The 20,077-nt window shown below is 40.4% G+C and overlaps 1 protein-coding gene across 1 annotated transcript in view; it reads left to right on the top strand.

The window, feature by feature from the left end:
- Il13ra1 (interleukin 13 receptor subunit alpha 1) overlaps positions 1-20,077 on the top strand; it is a 57,920-nt gene that overhangs the window by 21,695 nt on the left and 16,148 nt on the right. Inside the window, 5 exon segments of the mRNA XM_032890013.1 lie at positions 6,568-6,752; positions 9,194-9,351; positions 14,011-14,058; positions 14,332-14,464; positions 17,133-17,229. Of these exon segments, the coding sequence (XP_032745904.1) occupies positions 6,568-6,752; positions 9,194-9,351; positions 14,011-14,058; positions 14,332-14,464; positions 17,133-17,229 (621 nt within the window).

Genomic DNA, 20,077 nt, shown 5'->3' on the forward strand with positions numbered 1-20,077 from the left:
CTGAAATGGAATGTACAGCATATAGCACATAAAACTGACTTTTAAAAAAAACATTGCAATTCCCCCTGAGAGCCATTTCTGTACTTCTATACATATAAAGAATTAAGAATTCATTCCTTTTCTCTGCTTTTGAAAACAGGTTCTCACTTATAGCTTATGCTGCCCAGAACTTACTGTGTATCCTGCTGGCAATTTCAAACTGTGGCAGTACTCCTGCATCATCATGTTTGTTGAAATTGGGATTTTTTTTAAAAATCAGGTCTATTTACTTTTTACAAAGACCCTGAGACTTCATGGGTATACTTAATCATTTTTAAAAATGCTAAATTTCTATATACTTGTAGAATACTGTATTGTAATTTGGTTCATATATACTTTGTGCAGTGATCAAATTATGGTAATTACCATGTCTCTCTCCTAAAGTATTGTTATTTCTGTGTACTGACAGCCTTCAAACTCACTTCCAGTCTTTGAAATGTGCAATTAGTTGTCATGGGCTCTGATAGCCCTGCTGTACCCAGCCTCTTCTATCCCTTTTATCAGTTGTGATGATTGTATTAGTCGGGTCTCTATTTCCATATAAAAATGACAAAAAGCAGCTAAGGGATGAAAGGGTTTATTTCAACCTACAGTTTAGAATCCATGTTAGAGGAAAGTCAGGGCTGGAACTTAAGCAGGGACCTGAAGGCAGGGACTGAAGTAGAGGCCATGGAAGAGTGCTGCTTACTTGCTTGCTCCCCCTGACATATTCAGTTTGCTTTCTTACATAGCCCAGGACCACATGCCCAGGGGTGGTATCATCCACAATGGGCTGGGCTCTTTCCATACCAGTCATTAATGGAGAAAGTGCCTGACAGATTCCCACAAACCAATCTGATGGAAGCAATTCCTCATTGAGATTCTCTCTTTCCAGATGTGTCTAGGTTTACGGAAAATTGACCAACAAACCAGTCTAACTAGGGCAAGGATATTGAGGCATGTGGACAGCTGAATGGAGAAGGAGAATACTTTGGGAGTCTGTCTTTCCAAACAACCGCTTTGAGAAAGGCATGTCTGGGAATCTTCTAGAACTTGAAGATGAATGCCCTAGAATGTCAAGTTGTGGCTGTGGCTCAGTGGTAGAGCACTTGCCGAACATTCATAAGACTTTACAAAAAGAAAAAAAAGGCATCCTGCAGTAACCATTTTACCGGATGACATCATGGAAAATATTTGTACTGTAATAAATCATTCATAGGCAGATCGTAGACAGAGGGCAAAATACCCATTTTTTCATTTAAATTTATTTTTAGATGATACATAGAAATTATGCATATTTATAGGCTGCCTTGCGATAGTTCAACATATCCATATACAGTGCATTTATATAAACCAGGCCTGGCATGGCAGTCTCCTCAAATCACATGATTTGTCGAAGGAAAGCCCTAAGTGTTCTGGGGAGTTGCAGTCACTCTGTTCCTCCCTTGGGTGAGAGGCTCAGCCTGATAAGTTTGAGACACAGAACACGTAAAGCCAGGTGGTACCGTACTAAGGTTGTGTGGTCTACTCTGGAGGTTTGGATTTATCCAAACCCCCATCCCCATGTAAAAGTTCTCATTGGAAGTTTTGCAATTTTACTTGCTCATTCTTGCTACCTATTGAATCACCTTTTCTTAAGGCTATTGTGGCTCTCTTGTACTTTTATGGCAAATTCATACTCTTTAACATAACAGACAACACTTACTATCATCTGGCTAGCCTGTCTCATCCTTCTGGACCTTTGCCCCTCTTGTATCCTATATTGAATTTATTTCTATTCTTTACACTGACTTCAATACACATAACATTGGTGGTAGTTCCACAGGATATTTACACAGAATAGTGGGGAACATTTTCCTTCTCTCATAGCTTACACCTTGTCCTTTCATCCAGTGCCTCTCATTTGTCCTCAGCTCAGTTCAGATGCAATTTCCTCTTCAGAGAATCTTCTTCGAGTTTCTCAAGTCCGGAGACATATCCCCAATAGTGCTTGTGCATGACACAGTACTCTGTGCAGTGTGTTGTCATTTCCTGTTTACTTACTAGTAGTTCCCTTCTCCAGGCAGCAGTCTCCTTTGAGAGCAGGGGCTTTGTTTTGTGTTTTCCCCAGTTCTTGACACATGAGGTAGGCATTCAATTAAATCAGTTGTGAAATTCTTAGTAGGATCCAAAGCTAGAGAACAGTCAGGGAGAGGGTGAGGACCAAGCAGTATAAACAACCCAGCATCACTATCGTTCAGGAGCGACAAAGAAGGATTGAGTACATCTGGCTCCCAAGACTTGCTAGCACAGAACAAACAGAATAATTCTTTAGGAGTCTCCTGGCTCTGTGCTACAGTGAAGTCTGTGGGAAGCTGTTATTACAGGTTTTAAAGATACCACAGGAATTGGTAGAGTCCCTGTGTTTATTATGCTACTAACCCCAGAGTTATTATGATTAGAAAGACAGGGAATTCCTTTAGAAATGTGCCTATAGGAGGGGATTAAAAAGAGCATTAGAAAAGACTACCTCAGTCTATGACAGACTATGAAGGAAAGCAATCCAGCTCTTATAGTTGGGGTGCAGCAGTCCTTAAAGATCTAGTAAAAGAAGAGAAAAATAGGGAAGGGCCTCATTCCCTGCAGATATACTAGCATAAACCAAATTTCAACTCAAACCATTCAAACAATGTCCCCTTGGGATTAACTTGGAAAAGCATTCTTCTCTGGGGTGATGTAGGCTCTTGTCAGGGTTGACAGCAGACAGTGTTTTAGTTGGCATTCCAACTCATGTTGATACCTTTTGGTAGGGCAAAATCTCCAATTGGACATGGCTCAAGAAGTGATCTGGAAATTGGTGGTTCATTGGCACCCAAGGGTCATGTATCAAAGATCCTACTTCTTTGTTAAAATATTTCCAGAGCTGGCCGTTTGGCAGAAGTTCTTTCTATAATATAAACAGGAGATGTTGACTGTATGACCGTTTCTCAGTTACTTTTCTACTGCTGGGCTAAGACTCCATGACCAAGACTTTAGAAAATATTTTTAGAAAATAAAGTGTTTAATTGTGAGATTAACAGCTCCAGAGGGTTGGAGTCCATGACTATCATGATAGGGAGCATGGCAGCAGGCAGACAGGCTTTGTGCTAGAATTGTTGCTGAGAGCTCACATATTGATCCATGACTATGAGACAGAAAGAAAGCTCACTGGGAATGGTTTGAGTTTTTGAACCCTCAAAGTCCACTCCCAGGGACACACCTCCTCCAACAAGGCCATACCTTCTAGCCCTTCCCAAAGTATCTGGAAAAACTGGGGACCAAGCATTCAAATATATTAGCCTGTGGGGACCATTCTCATTCAAACCACCACAGACAGGTTGCAGTTTAATTTAAATGAAATTAAGATCTCAGGGACTCAGTCTCACTAGCCAGTTCCAGAGGTCACGAGTGACTTTACCTGGATGGTACCTTTCTTTGGTAAGTGTTGTCCCATGGCTTCTCTTTTTACTATCCCACAAATTCTTCATTCTAGTACCACACTGTGTGTGTTCAAATCTATTACTAGAAATGAGCTTCATTATCTCTAAGCCTTGGGATTTATCATCTGCAAAGTGGGATAGTGATAATACTTACTTCTGAAGATTGTTGAGGCTGTTATATGAAGTGTTTGGGAAGGTGACTCCTGGTCAGGGGTAAATGTGACATCTGTAGATGCTGGTATTTGTTAGTTTTTTGTATTCCCTTGCAGGTAATGTCAGCACCCAGTGCTGCTCTCATTTTCCACCACATGGAATGGGCATCCAGCTCATTCTTCCTTTTCCCTTTTTCAATGAGAACCCCAAAGTCAGGGGAATCCAGATGTGGCATTGACTAGCAAACACCAAGGATGGCTTAGGTACCAGTGTATATCACATTGTGCAAAATGCCAAAATGTTTACCCTAATCCCCAGCCAGAAAATAGGGAGTTATTTTTTGAATTTGAAATCATTGCTTGCAAACCCAGACAGTGACTTGTGTCCCAGCAGGATATTTGCTTTGGAAGGGGCCTGACCTGAACAGCTCCAGTGAATTTAAGGGCTTCCCTAACCCTCACATCAGTCATCTTCAGGGTCCATGAGTATCTATGAACTGTCAAAGAGACAAGCGAAAGATGAACCTAAAAGACTATGCATGGCAGACGTTCCTTTCATTGTCTTTTCAAAGGCACATTAATCACAAGCTTTTTGTTTTGTTATGTAAGAAAAATGTCATTAGTAGCTTTAGTTTCTGTTTTGGGTGGAAATATTCCAGGACTGTCTAATCCCCCAAATACTCATGACAGCAACTTAATTTTTAAAAATTCGCTTTTATGATCCATAGAGACTTACGGATTAAGAGGAAAGGTTTTGTGCTGTTAAATGATCATGATGGCACATGCTTCTCATCCCAGCAATTTGGAGGTGGAGGGTGGAGGATGTCAGGAGTTCAATTTATCTTTGACTACATAGTGAGATTGAGGACAGTCTAGTCTTGAAGACCCTGTGTCTAAAAAACAACAACACAAAGAAACGAACCGTCTCTTGAAAGACATTTTCTGTAGCAGAGCACTTCTTTGTAGTGTTTTCAGGAATAAATATATTACATTTTCATTTTTAAAAAACCTGATTTTCAGCAGGATGTGCATTTCTGTCAGAGTTCTGATTCCTGAGCTCAGGAAAAACTACAGATAATTTTGAGGTTACAGGTCAAGGGTTTGGGATTTTCTGTTCTTTTTGTTTAAAATGTCTTCCTTTTCTGCAGAATCTGCACAATTCCAATTGTGGGAGATGATGTAAGACTTGACACTGTCTTTTTTAGTTCCTAAAAAACAGAAGTCTTGATAACTTTGATATGAGAGAAAACAAGGAGATGGACAGGAGATAGGGTCTTGAGGGAGGTGGTAGAGGAGGGGAGGAGAGAGAGAGAGAGAGAGAGGGAGGAGAGAGAGAGAGAGAGAGAGAATGTAATGTAATAAATACTATTCATTGGCTAGGTGCTCATGTCCACTGGGGAAGGTGTGTATAGAAGTGAAATTAGATTTAGGGTGCCAGCAGTACCAATTATGAAAGCCAGATGGTAGAGGGAATACTTTAGAAAGCCATTGTATATCAACAGTATTTTTATTGGAAGCGGGCATGACCCTGAACAGCTCCCGTCTACCAGTTCAATGAATTTTGATGAATGTTGATCTGGCAGTAATGGGAGGACATTAAAAATGAAGGCCATGGAGGTCAAATATGAAGTCTGCAACAGTGAGGTCATGAATTTGAGAGGTGGCCAGTGGGAATATCACAGAAGATAAGGCTCTAAGCAAAATCTAGCAAACAAATTTGATCATAAAAGAGAGAAAGGGGAGGAGGAGGTCATTTCAAAGTATCTAAGGACCGTGAGAAAATGAGCTCAGTGGTGATCAGTGTGTGTGTGTGTGTGTGTGTGTGTGTGTGTGTGTGTGTGTGTGTGTGTGTGTGTGTGTGTGTTGCGCCTGCAGACAATGACTCTGAGGTAAGAGGGAGATGAAATACTCAAATGGATGAGGTTAGAAATCCAGGATGTGTACAGCATGGTGGCAGATGCCTTTAATCCCAGCACTCAGGAGGCAGAGGCAGGTCAATCTCTGTCATTTCAGGCCACTCGGGTATACAGAGTGATTTCCAAGGCAGCCAGACCTACACAGTGAGACACTTCTCTGCAGAGGGAAATCTCTGGGAAGAATTCTGAGGTAAATGGTCAGGTTTAGGTGTTCCCCAGAATTCAAACTAAAGTCAGAGGATGGGGTGACAAACTGAGAATGAGCGGATAAGGGAATTGGAAATAGAGAAGGGGAGGCTTCATTAGCACACTCCTTACCTTGTAAGCATGAAGGTTTGCACTCAGATACTTAGCATCCAGATTTTTTTTAAAGCTGGGTGCAGTGGTGTATGCCTTTAATCTTAATACTCGGGTGGAGTAGATGGAAGGATTCATGGGGCTGATCAGGCAATGTAACCAAAACTCCTGGTTCAGTGAGAGACCCTATCTCAGGAAGTGGAGAGCATTCGAGAAAAATACCTAATATTCCCCTCTTGCCTGTATCCATATCTGCTCCCACACACATGGATATATACATACACACACAAAACACAAGTAGAGAAGGATGTCAGTGACTCTTCCACCCCTGAGAGCAGGGAAGAAGGAAGAAAACAAACTAAGAAGGCAGAGAAAGAATAGGCATAGCAGAGCGCAGGGGAACCACAAGCATTGAGTATATATGCGTTTTCAGAAGGTGGAAAACTTCTCATCCTGGCTTCAGAACTTCCTCCCTCACACAGAAGAGGCAGGTCAGGATTCCAGTGTTCATGGCTATGGTGAATACTAATACCATCAACAAAGGATGGTCTTTTCCTCTAGAATATGAAATGAGGCACACTAGAAAATGGGCTTTTAAAAACAGCTAGCATGCCTTGCTTTAAGGTATTTCATTTCGTGGACATTTCTTTCAGCCGTTAAAAATGACTACCTTTGCCTCTTGACCTTTTTCAAAATAATAGAGTGTTGTCTCATTTTATCTTGTAGGTACAGCAGTCTGGGGAAAAGTCTTCAATGTGAAAACATCCACAGAGAAGGTCAACACATTGGTTGTTCCTTTAAATTGACTAAAGTGGAATCTAATTATGAACATCATAACATTCAGATAATGGTCAAGGATAATGCTGGGAAAATTAGGCCATCCTACAAAATAGTGTCCTTCACTTCCAATGGTAAGTTTCCAAAGCCCACTTGGACAGTATGAATACAAGGTTGTCCCAACTTTTGAATCATTAAAACAAATAGTTGAAGATAATTATTTTTAGTCCTAAGATCTTCCCAAACCAAGAGACAGCCAAGATTGCAACCTGGGCTGTCTCACTAGAAGATCTCTTTTCACTTTGATACTCTGGAGGAGATGCTCATCTGATCATATAGTCCCTGAATAACCTTTTGGCTAGAAAAAGCTTTGATGGGATCCAGTCTCCCCAGGATTATTGCTAGCATTCTTCTAGTAATACTGACGACTGAATTTAGGACTCTGTGAATGCTAAACTATGCTCTATTATGGAACTATATTCTTACCACCATATCCACAATATTGAACTCCATGTGGTACATATATTGTCAGTAATGACATCTAGGACAGCCATATTTGACTGGATTGTCTAAGTGTTGGTTTGTTAGGGGCCAGTATTAGTTTGCTTCTCTGTTCCTTTAATCAAACACAACGTGTCAAAAACAACTTGGGGAAGAAAGGATTTATTTTTCTTTACATTTCCATGTCACTGAAGGAAACTCAAGGCAGGAACCTAAAGGGAGGAACTGAAGCAGGGACTGTAAATGAAGGCTGATTACTGGCTTTCTCCCTATGGCCTGCTCAGCCTACTCAGAGGTGGCACTGCTCACAGTGAGCTGGGTCCTCCCACATCAATCATTAATCAACAAAGTGCTCTACGGACATGCTCGCAGGTCTGTCTGATAGACACACTTCCTCCATTGAGTTCCCTCTTCCGAGGTGACTCCAGTTTGTGTGAAGTTGACAAACATTTAACCAGCAAAAGGCTTCAACTTGAAGAACAAAGATCATGTTGAGGATCTAGTACTTCCTCTTGTCCGTGCATATAGACTTTTTTGAGTGTTTCCTTATTTATAAAATGAAGTGTATCTGAAGTCCCCCTTGACCTCATCTCATGAGAGCCAAAGTACATGAGGTATCTAAAACAATTTTGTAAAAATAATGTCAGCACATCGGTTTGCTTGTTGCAGTAACCTACCAGGCAGCTCAGATTCTGACTAAATGCCAAGTGACGTGGATGATTTATAGAAAAAAAAAGAGGTATCGGTTGACAAAGACGTCTCTAAATCTGTAAGCAGAACACTGCTTATCATTCCCCCCAGATAGTCTTGGAAGTCAACTGTATCGGGGGACCAAAAGCAGCCTTGCTTGTAGGCCAAGAGAATGATATCAGGATAGTTTATCACATGGAATTGGCCGAAGCAAAGCCCTTCATTTTCCTGTTGCTTGGTTGGCAAAGTATCATAGGGTAGGGTTTTAGGGTTTATTATTACTATTCTTTCTGGGATTAATGGTGATATATAAACAATACTTCTTCGTGACAAGAAGATGACCTCTACCTGTTTTCTGTTCAGAAGATAATTGCCCATTATCTTCTGTTCCTTGTTCTTAAGTATTGTTTACCTCTGCTAAAGAAAACTGACCCGGCTACTACTTTCAAAAATATTTTATCCTTAATTGGGGTTGGTGTTAAGTATTTTCATACTGTTGTACAGCAGACCTCTGCAAATCTTTCTCTTTTTTCTTTCTTTTTTTTTTTTGTTGTTTGTTTTTGTGAGAGAGGGTTCTCTGTGTATTTCTGGCTGGACTGCAACTCATTCTGTAGACCCTGCTGGCCTCCAACTCAGAGATCTGTCTGCCTCTGCCCGCTGAGTGCTGGGATTAAAGGTGTGTGTCACCACCACCTGGCATCTATGAGTTTTTCATCATTCAAAAGTGAAGTTCTACCTAGTTCCATAGTAAACATTAACTTGGCTTCCCTAAAGTACTTGGCAGTACCTTTCTGGTTTTTGTTTCTTTGACTATAGCTTCTGTAGCATTTCACATGAGTAGAAGCACAACATGGTTTTAGACTGGCTTGTTTCACTTAATATAATGTTCTTAAAGCACAGCTATGGTATGGCTTGTAATAGAGGCCAGGGTACTTTTAAAATTGGAGTCTTGGATTAGCATTGATGAGGGAGAGCTACAGAAACCTTTTATGCCTCGGATTTTGTTGCCCATGTGGAGGAAGCACATCTGGATCTAAGAAAGCCTCTTCTTTTTTCTCTGGGTGGCAGCTAGATGCCCTGATTCTACCTGAATCACTTTCTGACTATACTCAGATCAGAGTTCATGTCATTTACTAGATAACCCCAAAGACTCTCCTGAAATCCATTTTACTGGGCAGATTGAAATACACTTCCTCTGCTAATTATGGCTAATCAGAAATTCTCAAACTCTATATCAGATCATGTGAAGCCATTAAAAGCCATCAGCCCTATTTTGATTTAACTTCGTGAACCTTCATTATCGAGTTTACATATATAATCACATCTTATATACATGTAATTAAATAAACATGTAGAAACTAATTTGCTTTCTTCTATCTTTCAGTGAAACCCGGTCCTCCACATATTAAACATCTTTTCCTCAAAAATGGTGCCTTATTTGTGCAGTGGAAGAACCCACAGAATTTCAGTAGCAGATGTTTGTCTTATGAAGTAGAAGTCAATAGCACTCAAACTGACAGCTATAATTCTAACTCTTTAGAGGTAAGTTTTGTTAGACCATAGTTTTTCTTGGATTATTTTCTTTCATTTGAATTTCTTGCAGTAAAATAATGAGGAGGAGGAGTAGCTCTTAACATTTGTGAGAGATAATGATAATTTAAAAAAAATGGTATGTTGCAAGTTTTGATGGTTTATAGGCCGATAGGCTGGAGGGTTTACATTGCTTAAAACATCGTTATTGTTTTCCATGTCGTAGACACTTTCACTCACTACAGCTACAGCTATTAGGCAGTGACAGCTGACAAACATGTTTCTCTTTCTTTTTTTTTCTTCACAAAGATTGCCAATTAGAAAACAGGTAAGTGTAAACTGAATTCTCAGTGTGCGTATTATGACAAACATCAAATGAGTAAGCAGAATGACTAGAAGGGAAGTCACATGAAATAATTACATTTGAGATGAGAAAAGAATGCCTTATTGGGCACCAATGGGAGGAGAAACCCTTGTTCCTGCCAGGGTTGCCCCCCCCAGTGTAGGGGAATGTCAGTGTGGGGTGGGGAGGTGGGAAGGTGTGGGTGGTTGCATGGGGAAACACCTTCATACAAGAAGGGTTCATGGATGGGAAACCAGGAGGGGGATAACATTTGAAATGTAAATAAAAAATATCCAATTAAGAAAATCTACTCTAAAACAAAAAGAGCAGGAACTATATGGGGAACTTGCATCAGAAGGGACAGCAGCTTAAAACAACAAAACAAAACATAGAGTTAAAAATGAGCTTGCAATGTGCACTGTGAAGACAGAGTGAGCATGTATGGTCAAAATATGGCAGGAAAGATGTCTAAGCAATAGGCCGAGATAAAACCATGCAGGTGCGGAGAGACCTAGGAAAGGCCGTTCGGTTTCTGTGGAGTCTGTGGCAAGCAATGCAGTCAAATTGGAATAGTCAGAGGTTGTTGGATCACACACATGTCCACTGTCCAAAAACCAATGAGAAACATGCAAATTGGAAGTCTCTGTGGGGCTTTCACCAGAATATGGTGTCACCGTAGGGCATCAGTCCCATTGTTCATCTTTTAAGCTTCATAGATTCTTGTCAGATTTTGTTTCTTTGCTTACTGCATTTTAATTGGGAGATGTGATGTCATCTGGTGTGGTAGCTCAGCGGATAAAGAGGTTTGCTGCTAAGCCTGATGACCAGGGTTCGATCTCTGGGACCCACATGCGTAGAAGGAGAGAACTAACGCCTGTAAGTTTTCCTCTACAAATGTTCCAGTAGCAGTCATACGACTATATGTACAGGAGCACACATGTACACACACACACACACACACACACACACACACACACACACACACACTCACTCAATGCAATAACTAAAATCTGTTTCAGGTACAGATTTAAAATTAGACCATTCTAGGTGTCTATTTCCATAAGATGACGCCTTGAGACCACAGAGATTGTACCACTCACTTTTATTTACTACCTGCCTGGTTCCTTTAGAAGTTCCATATCAAAGCACCTTACATTGCTCTTTTAAAGGAACCCAGTACCTTGCACATGATTAAACTTTCTGGGTCTAGTTGTTTTGGCTCATCATGGAACACTTAAAATGCTTCGTAAAATAAGTTAGTATTAACATTCTTGAACTCCACAGGGAGTGCCCTGCTCCACAGTAGAACAGAGCCCTTCGGGATGTTTGCAGATGAACCTGTGTAGTCTATAGCCATTGTTAGTATTAGAAAACATTGTGTCCCCATGCAAAGTGAAATGATGTCTGAGTGGGAGAGGGGGATGTTTAGATTGACAACAAAGCAAGTATTTTGATCACTCCAACCTGTACACTCCCCTGGTGCTTCTGTGTGGACGGCAGAGACATGTACTGCCTCTCATTTAGCCCCTCAATTATGCTGCCATTTCAAACCTGATCACACTTATGCCTCCTCTCTCCACTGAAAGTACCCAGCAGGCATTGCTTAGTGTTGGCTTTGTCTGTTCTTGGTACTAGCAACAACTACTTAGTAGGTATATTAGTAAGTATTTTCTCTTAATTCTCACATTTAGAAATCACTAATCTCTCAATTAGAAACCCAAGCCTGAGAATCTATTATGTCATGTGATTTGATCCCTGTAATTGTAGTTACCTAAGGCCATGTTTCTGGGAAAAGGAAGAGTCGGGATTTAAGCAAAGGGGGCTGGAGAGGTGGCTTAGTGATGAAGAGCACTGGCTGGTTTTCTGGAAGGCTTGGGTTTGGTTCTCAGAACCCACATGGGTATAATTCTAGTTGCAGTGATTAGATGTCATCTTCTGACCTTTGTGGGCCCCATGTTGTATACATGCAGGCAAAATGCTAGTGCATAATATAAAAACTACATAGATTCAAGCAAAAGTCTCTTTGTTTTGTTTTGTTTGAGACAGGGTTTCTCTGTGTAGCTCTGGTTGTCCTGGAACTCACTTTGTAGTGACTAGCCTTGAACTCAGGGATCTGCCTGCCTTTGTCTTTGCCTCCTGAGTGCTGGAGTTAAAGGTGTATACAACCACCACACAGATTAAGCAATTTATTTATTTTTTATTTTATATTTTTATTTTGCCTGCATGTATGCTTGCGAGGTATCAGATCCCTTGCAACTGGAATTACCAACAGTTGTGAGCTACCCTGTGGTTGCTGGGAATTGAACTCAGCTCCCTAGGAAGAGCAGACAGTGCTCTTAATGGCTGAGCTATCTCTTTTGCCCCGTCAAAAGAACTTTTAAATATAGATCAAAGACGACCACATACCACTACTTATTTTAGAACTCAGTGCCATTCACTAAATGTTCCACGCCAGCATTTTTAAAGAGCTAACAGGCCAGCAGGGTGAGGAAAGACTATTGTTTCCATAGTTCGTTCATACGCGAAAAGGCCATGCAGGTGACGTCCGTGTCCTATTTCTGGAACCACTGGCCTGCTGAGAAATCACAAGTGTCAAGTGCCACTTGAGAGATCAAGCTGCAGCCTGATGGCTCTTCTTTCCTGAACCATTTTCCAAATATACAAATGCCAAAGTCAGCAAATCATTGTGATTTGATCTTGTTCCACTGTAAATCCTTATGTATGGATCAGCAGCTGCTAATACAGTTGAGAGAAGGAAAACAACGACATAGAGCACAAGTAGACAGTTTTCAGGGAAGGGGTGGGGTATAAGAAAACAATTCCTACCTTATCCGCAATTCTGTTCTAAGCTCCTTCTGACTATACCCCAGTGTGATAGGACAAGTTCATGATCCAGTTTACCCATCACCCAAACTGCAATTCCAACAAACAACTCCTCAAGTAGTCTTTCAGAAAGAAAAAGAAGGGTCTAGTCAGCAAAGCTGAGAATTAGCACACAAAGAACTGGTGACATTTAGCAAGGAAGCAGCTGGTGAACATCTGCTTAAAGAAAGAATTAAACTCAAACACATAAGCAGAGCAATTCCAAGTAGACTATAGTCTAATTTATATGTTACATCCCTGGTGTATGTGCTTTCTTTAGTTCAGAAGTTTTATATATATATATATATATATATATATATATATATATATGTATATATATATATGTATATAAACATTATATAATATATACTGTATGTTATATATGTATAATATGATATTATAATATATTATCTATATAATACATGTACTACAATATTTGTATAACATAAATATATTATTATATACTGCGTATTTTATTATATATTGTATATTATAATATAGTATATATAATATATATTGTGTGTGACATTTATATAACTTAATTCAACAAGACTGTAGTGTTTTTTAACTACTAGGGCTTGAACCTAACGCCTCAAGCATGCTAGGCAAATGTTCTATCGCTGAGCTATAGACCTAGCCCTTACTTAATGACGATTTATTAAATAATTTTAGTCCAAGTTGAAGATACAGAGACTAACCTTTGAGGTCACACTGACTTAGAAGCTGTGTGAAAGTTACTTAATGTTTCTTTAGCCTTAGTTTCTCAAAAATGTGTGTTCCAATAATACTAATTTCATGGATTATTATGAGTTACTACATCAGAAGTCCTTAGAGAAATATCTTTGTAGTACATTCTAGACAGTTGAAAAATGATAGTTACTACTATTAAGAGGTGAATTAAAGTGGTCTCCAGTAGTTAAAGACACAAACTTGGGATTAAGATTTTTGCTTAAGGGCTGGAGAGCGAGCTCAGTGGTTAACAGCACTAGCTGTTCTTCTAAAAGACGATTCCAAAGATTCAGTTCCCAACACCACAGCTGACAACTATCTGTAACTCCAGTTGCATGGGGTACAACATCCTCACGCAGACACACATGCAGGCAAAACATCAGTGCACACAAACTAAAACTAAAACAACAAAAAAACCTATTTCTTTGACAGAAGTTTGACTATTAAGACTAAGCACATTTTTTTGCTTGATAACTTTTTTTTTTGTTTTTACTATTTTTGAAAAAACTCAAATTTCTATCTTAGTTCCTGGAATTGGAGTTACAGGTGGTTGTGACTGGCCTGACATGGCTGCTTGGAATCAAACTGTGGTCCTCTGGGAGAGCATCATGTGCTCTTAGCTGTTAAGCCATCTCTTCAGTCCATATGGTCTTTTAATAGGATGCAAGGAAAAGTTGTTAGAAATGACTAGAGACATAAACCCTTTTTAAGAAAATGTTGAACTTTTTTTTTCCAAGGTTGAAGAGGACAAATGCCAGAATTCTGAATTTGATAGAAACATGGAGGTCAGTCAATTCAGCTTTGACTATTTGGGCTTGAACACTGATAACTAGAGGTGGGACAGGTCAGGCACAGTGTAATTTGAAATGCTTGGTGTGGTGAAAATCCAACCATTTTGTTCTGTAGGCTATTGCCAATGCTTTGGGGGAGTCAAAGTCAATGGAATTGTAATCCAAGTCTTAATCCCACACAGAATTTGGCCAATAATTATGTTATAAATCAACAGTAGAGTTAAAGGGAATAAGCTGGTAATATTTTTTGTACATTTTATATCTAAGGGTGCAAGTTGTTTCATATCTCCCGGTGTTCTTGCCAACACTGTCTACACAGTCAGAGTAAGAGTCAAAACAAACAAGTTATGCTTTGATGACAACGACCTGTGGAGTAATTGGAGCGAACCGCTGAGTATAGGTAAGAGAGTACAGTGTCATTTTGGTGTAAAACAGTGATGGCTGGAAATTAAGTTGAAACATAAAATAGATTGGGAAAGTGGCTACCATTCTTTTTCGGTGCCAGGGAATATTTAAAATAAACATTTCTTTTCCATTTAATTGTTGTCAACTCAGGTAGGGTTAATAGACCACGTACAGTGCCACGGGGTGTTCTCCTCGCCTCTGCTCCATCATCTTTATCAGCAAGGCAAAGAAAAACACAGAAAGCAGGCATCATCAAATTTTCAAGTTGACTCGTGCCAAAGGCCTGTCCTGTATGCTGATTAATGGGCTCGGGAGACTAGCAGTGAGCTTAGTGGTATTTAATAGAGATAAGCCTGAATGTAGGTTTGAAAAGGAAGGTAGTGGCTATCCTGAGCAAGCCATGCTCAAAATAAAGGATGGGAGATACTCGTTTGAGTTGTGGAGTGGGGGCCAGAGAAAATGCATGTGCCATATTGGATAGCAGTGCCGGTACAGCTCACAGGTTAAGATGGTGTTTCAGGGTCGGGTATAAAAGTTAAAAAAAAAATAAAGCTGGGTGGTGGCACACATCTTTATTCCCAGCACTTAGGAGGCATAGGCAGCAGCCTAGTCTACAGAGCGAGTTTCAGGAGCTACACAGAAAAACCCTGTCTCAAAAAACCAAAAACAAACAAACAACAAAAATGGTAGAAAGGCATCTAACTTTAACTCTGGTTTGTACATACACATTTTCACTTGCACGTGTAAACACAAAATATGTGGCAGCCCCTTTCTCGATCTGTAAGTGGAGCATCGTATTATAGGAGATGCAATGGCTGACTGGCATCTGTCCTGAAAGGCGAAGGGCTAATGAGCATGTGGAAGAACCTCAAAATTGATAAGGAACCATACATGAAGTTATGTATGAGAAGTTATGTATGTATGTTGAGAAGGCTTAACTGTTGAGTTCTTATATTTAAGGCATTGCTGGGTAGAAGAGGAAATTGGCTTTTCTTCTGGTGGCCACTGGGGGCAATATAGAATCAACATAAGACTGAACAGCTGTTAAAAATAGTCAGAAATGGTTTTGAGTAATATAATTCCACATTCATCAAGAGACTGAATAAGCTGTGTTTCAGGCCAGGTTGCATTATTTATCTGTTTTTGCACAGCAAAGCACACCAGCACAGTATCTAGGAATGGTGGCTAATACCTGGAATTCTTTAAGAGATTGAGCCAGGACAGTTGGCATAAGTTTTAAGGCCAGCCCTGGCTGCATGGTGGACCAGCCTTGAGACTCTCAAGGCTCCAGAGAAATTACAGAGAAACAAGCAAGTTAACCAAAGTTTAACAGCTTAAAATAGCAGACACCTACCATCTCCTAGTTTCTCCAGGTAAGGGTTTATGTAGATGCTTCCCAAGATTGCATCAGGGGTGTAAGTGGTACTGTAATCTCATCTAAGGCAAAGACTTGATTGAGGATAGAGTCCACTTCTAGGTGTACCAAAGGGGAAAAAAGAAGAGATTACATAGAGAAACACTAGAGGGGAAGGGTAGATGAAGATTCTAGAGTAAGGTAGTTACAAGCAAGAAATCCCAAAGATTGTAGGAGCTAACAGAAGTTGGGAAAAGGTGTGAGATTTCTAGAACCTTCAGAGGGAGCATGGCCTTCCTTGACAGGATCTTGATTTTGAACTTCTCACTCCTAGGACTGTGAGAGAAAACTTTTTCCCCCCAAGTATCTATTATACGCTGCAGTAGGAAACTAATACAAATATAGTTTTTAGTTCCATGTCCCATTTGGCCACTTCATAGGGCTCCTTTCTGACATTGAAATCTGCTTCCTCAGTTGGACAATCCTAGCTAGAAAGGGTATGTAAGGGAACAGCCTTGTGAAAACCATAGCCCATCATCACCTATCTTGGAAACAAGAAACCATCACTGGTGCTATTTCTCTTATTTAGAAGTAAGTCAATTAGTGTAGCCCATGTCAAGGAGGGGGATTATATAAGAATATGATCATTAGGGGACAGGAATCATTTGGAGTCATTTTAGGAGCTCCCTAAAACAAGGGCATTAGGCCCTGATGATGATTTCGAGACACCCATGCCCTTGTGGGAAATATGAACGAAGAAATGGATTAATTGCCTTCCACATATTAGCTGTAGAAAGCTGAAATTTGTAATTAGATGGGTCTATATTTTAAGCCTGCCCGAGCCTTATCTCCTGAATAGAGCTGAGATAATATTGAATAATAGCATAGCTCAGAGATAAGCATGTCAGAGTAGGGGAGGCACTCTTAAGAATCATAATGATGGTACGTGTTAGGATTTACCTAAGTAAACAATAGTGGCCAGTAAGACAGTACAATAATTCATCTTTAAGCGTAAAGAAAGGACAGCCATTGTGAGTAGATATAAAATTTTTTATTTAATACAGTCTAAAACAAATTAAGATGCCCTGGTTGCAAACAATCCTTAAGGTGTTCACTCATCTAGAAAGCTCAGGCACCAGAGCAGGATCATTTTTCAGACTATTACAGGGTAACTAGAGAGTTTGGAGAGAAAATGGTTGGAGGCATAGGAAAGAAATATCTGTGACCTCACTTATAAGTAGAACTGTTTATTGCACACACAAAAGTGTTTTTAGTTCTCACGTCTCTATGATTGCTTCCTGTTCTGTAGGTAAGGAGCCGAATTCCACCTTCTACACCGCCATGTTACTCATCATTCCAGTCTTTGTCGCAGTGGTAATCATAATTCTCCTTTTTTACCTGAAAAGGTAAGCCACCCACCCAGGCAGACGTCATAGTTCCCGCTAGCCCCGGTGCTATGCCTGTTATTCTTCACGCCTGTCATTCCTCATTCTCACTGTGTTTGTCTCACGTTTTGTCTTTGCACAATTATCTTATGTGACTTTTGCTGAAATTGACGGGCAAAGCATTGGTGTGCTCCTTTTGTGGTAAAGGAATCATCAAGTGAGTTTCCCACAGCACTGCACAGGCATGGCTCCTTGTGTAAATGTTTGTTTAACATTGCTAAAAATAGACCCTGGGTTGGGTTCATTGACTCTTTTCAGTACCTCACTTATCAGCAGTAACTCTTGGAATGAGCTTTTAGAAATAGGGTCTTTAGGCACTTAGCAAGGCACTTACAGGTAAAGGCACTTACAGAATCATCTTGGTGATGTAAGTTTCATCCCTAGAACCCATGTAAATGTAGGAAATAACCATTTCCACAACATTTGTCGTCTGACCTCTCTTCTGTACACAATGGCATGTTCACCCACATGTGTGCCCTGCCCCTCAAACTTCAAGCACAACTTTAAAAAAAACTTGGGTCTGGGAGTGAAGCTCAGTGGTAGGATACATAGCATGTTTGAGTCTCTGGTTCAATTTCTAGCACCAACAAAGAAGAAGAAAATATGAAATGAAATCTATTGCTATTGAAATGACTTTAGTGTTAATGCAAAGCAGGCTGCTACTTCATGCCACAAGAAAGAGAATGCTACCAGATTGTCACTAACATATACTACTTATCCTTAAGAGTGCTTTTATTGAGGAGCAGGGGGGTGCACACCTGTAATCCAAACACTTTGGAGGTGGGGGCAAGGAGAAGCAAGAGTTTCACTCTGCTCAGCTACACAATGAACTGAAGCTCTCCTTCAGCTCTGTGAGACTGAGTGCCATAAAGGAGAAAAGCTGTTTTATTTCTCCTCACCAGAATAGAGATGGTTATCGCTCTTGCAGTAAACACTAACGATTAGAAAGAAAATTGATCCGGACCCAGAACCAATGTTTTAGCATTATTTCAACATTTTATGTTGTATATCTATTTGTATGCTAGCTACTGTCCAAAGTACTAGCCTTATGACAGTGAATGGAACTAAGTCCCCATCTATATGTTTAGAGGGAAGAGAGCACATACATAGCAGGAAGTCAGGTTGGCAGGAAGTAGAGGTAGGCAATGATAGAAGACTCATTTCCCACACAGTGGCCAGGGAAGTCCTTTTCAAGAACATGATCATTTGAGGAGAGACTCACAAAGTAAAGGTACAAGCCATTGGGATATTTGTCCAGACCAAGGGAAAAGTAAGTACAGAGGCTTAGGTGCTGATATGGGCTTATCATGTGTGACTGGACGAGCCAGTTTCATAAGGGAGGGTGGCCAGAGTTGAAGCTGGAGAAGCTGGCAGATAGGACTAGGTAGGACATGACAAGGAACTGAAATTTTTATCCTAGGCATAGTAAGAGACGTTGGAATAGTCACACAAAGCAGAGGATTTGTGTGGTCTGGTGTACTGTTCTGTATAGGATCATGTCACGATTAAAGACTTGGTTTGCACAAGTTTAGAAACAAGTGTGTTAGTTAGAGGGCATCCGTGTTTGTCAGGAAGGATAAAAGCAGTCTGTTTGTTTTGGTTGTTTTCTTTTGTTTTGAGACAGGGTCTCACTATGTTGCCATGGGTAGCCTGGGATTCTTTCTGTAGATCAGGCTGGCCTTAAACTCACAGAGATCCATTTGCCTCTGCCTACTGAGTGTTGGGATTCAAGGCATTCAACACTAGAGCCATTGAAAGTAATGTGTACTAGGTTAGCCATGGAAAAAGGAAGAAATGGTTAGGTAAATGTGGGCTATATTTTGAAAGCCCAAATTAACAAGACTTGCTGATGTCAGTATGAGGGAGATGGATGATCCCAGTTTTTGGTCTTGAACAGCTGAGAGTCAGTGACATTTCCTGACAGATGGAAGGAACTGCAAGCAGAGCTCCCTCTGAGAGAAAGAGGAGGATTTCAGTTGTTCCCCCATTGTTAGAGATACCTAGTAAGCGTCCAAGTAGATAGGTTCAGTAGACAACTGTATACTTGGACCTTGACTTTAAGGAAGATCTCTAAGGGAGAGATAACGCACAGAGTACTATCTTTAGGCATTAAAATGAGTAAAGCAAACACTTAGATGGAGAGACAGGAGGACAAAGGACTGAATGGTGGGGTACACCTGGAGACACACCCTGAGAGGTGAGGCAAGCCCACAGAAAAAGCTTGAGAGCTGGAGGAGGAGGGGGGCTGAAGACATGGCTAGGCAGCAGCTCACTTGTCTGGGATGTGCATCACTAGGGTACAAGAAAACATGGGAGGGAAGTAATAAAGGAAAAAATATTAACACATTCTGGGGAGGATGGGGAGGGGAAGCCCATATAGAAGGGGAGGGGGAGGGGCTAGGGGATGTTGGCCCAGAAACCGGGAAGGGGAATAACAATCGAAATGTAAATTAAGAAATATTCAAGTTAATAAAGATTAAAAAAAAACACATTCTGGCTCTGTGGAATAGTGCATGCCTGTAAGCCTAGTACTTGGCAGGTAGAGGCAAAATAGTTCAAGGTCAGCCTTAGCTGCGTATCAAGTTTATGGAAATTTTGAGCCACTTAAGATACTGTTTAAACACAAAACAAATAAATCAACCCCCCAAAAAAACTCAAGAGATTTTGTTTTTGGCAGTGCTGAGCATTGAATCTGTGTGATTGTGCATGCTATAGGCAAGCACTATAACCACAAAGCCATGTCCCTGACCTATTTCCTACTTTTTAACATAGGATCTAAGCTACATAGACTTTGAACTTGCAACCCTCC

Source organism: Rattus rattus, chromosome X (genome assembly GCF_011064425.1).
Source record: "Rattus rattus isolate New Zealand chromosome X, Rrattus_CSIRO_v1, whole genome shotgun sequence".
Classification (NCBI taxonomy): domain Eukaryota; kingdom Metazoa; phylum Chordata; class Mammalia; order Rodentia; family Muridae; genus Rattus; species Rattus rattus.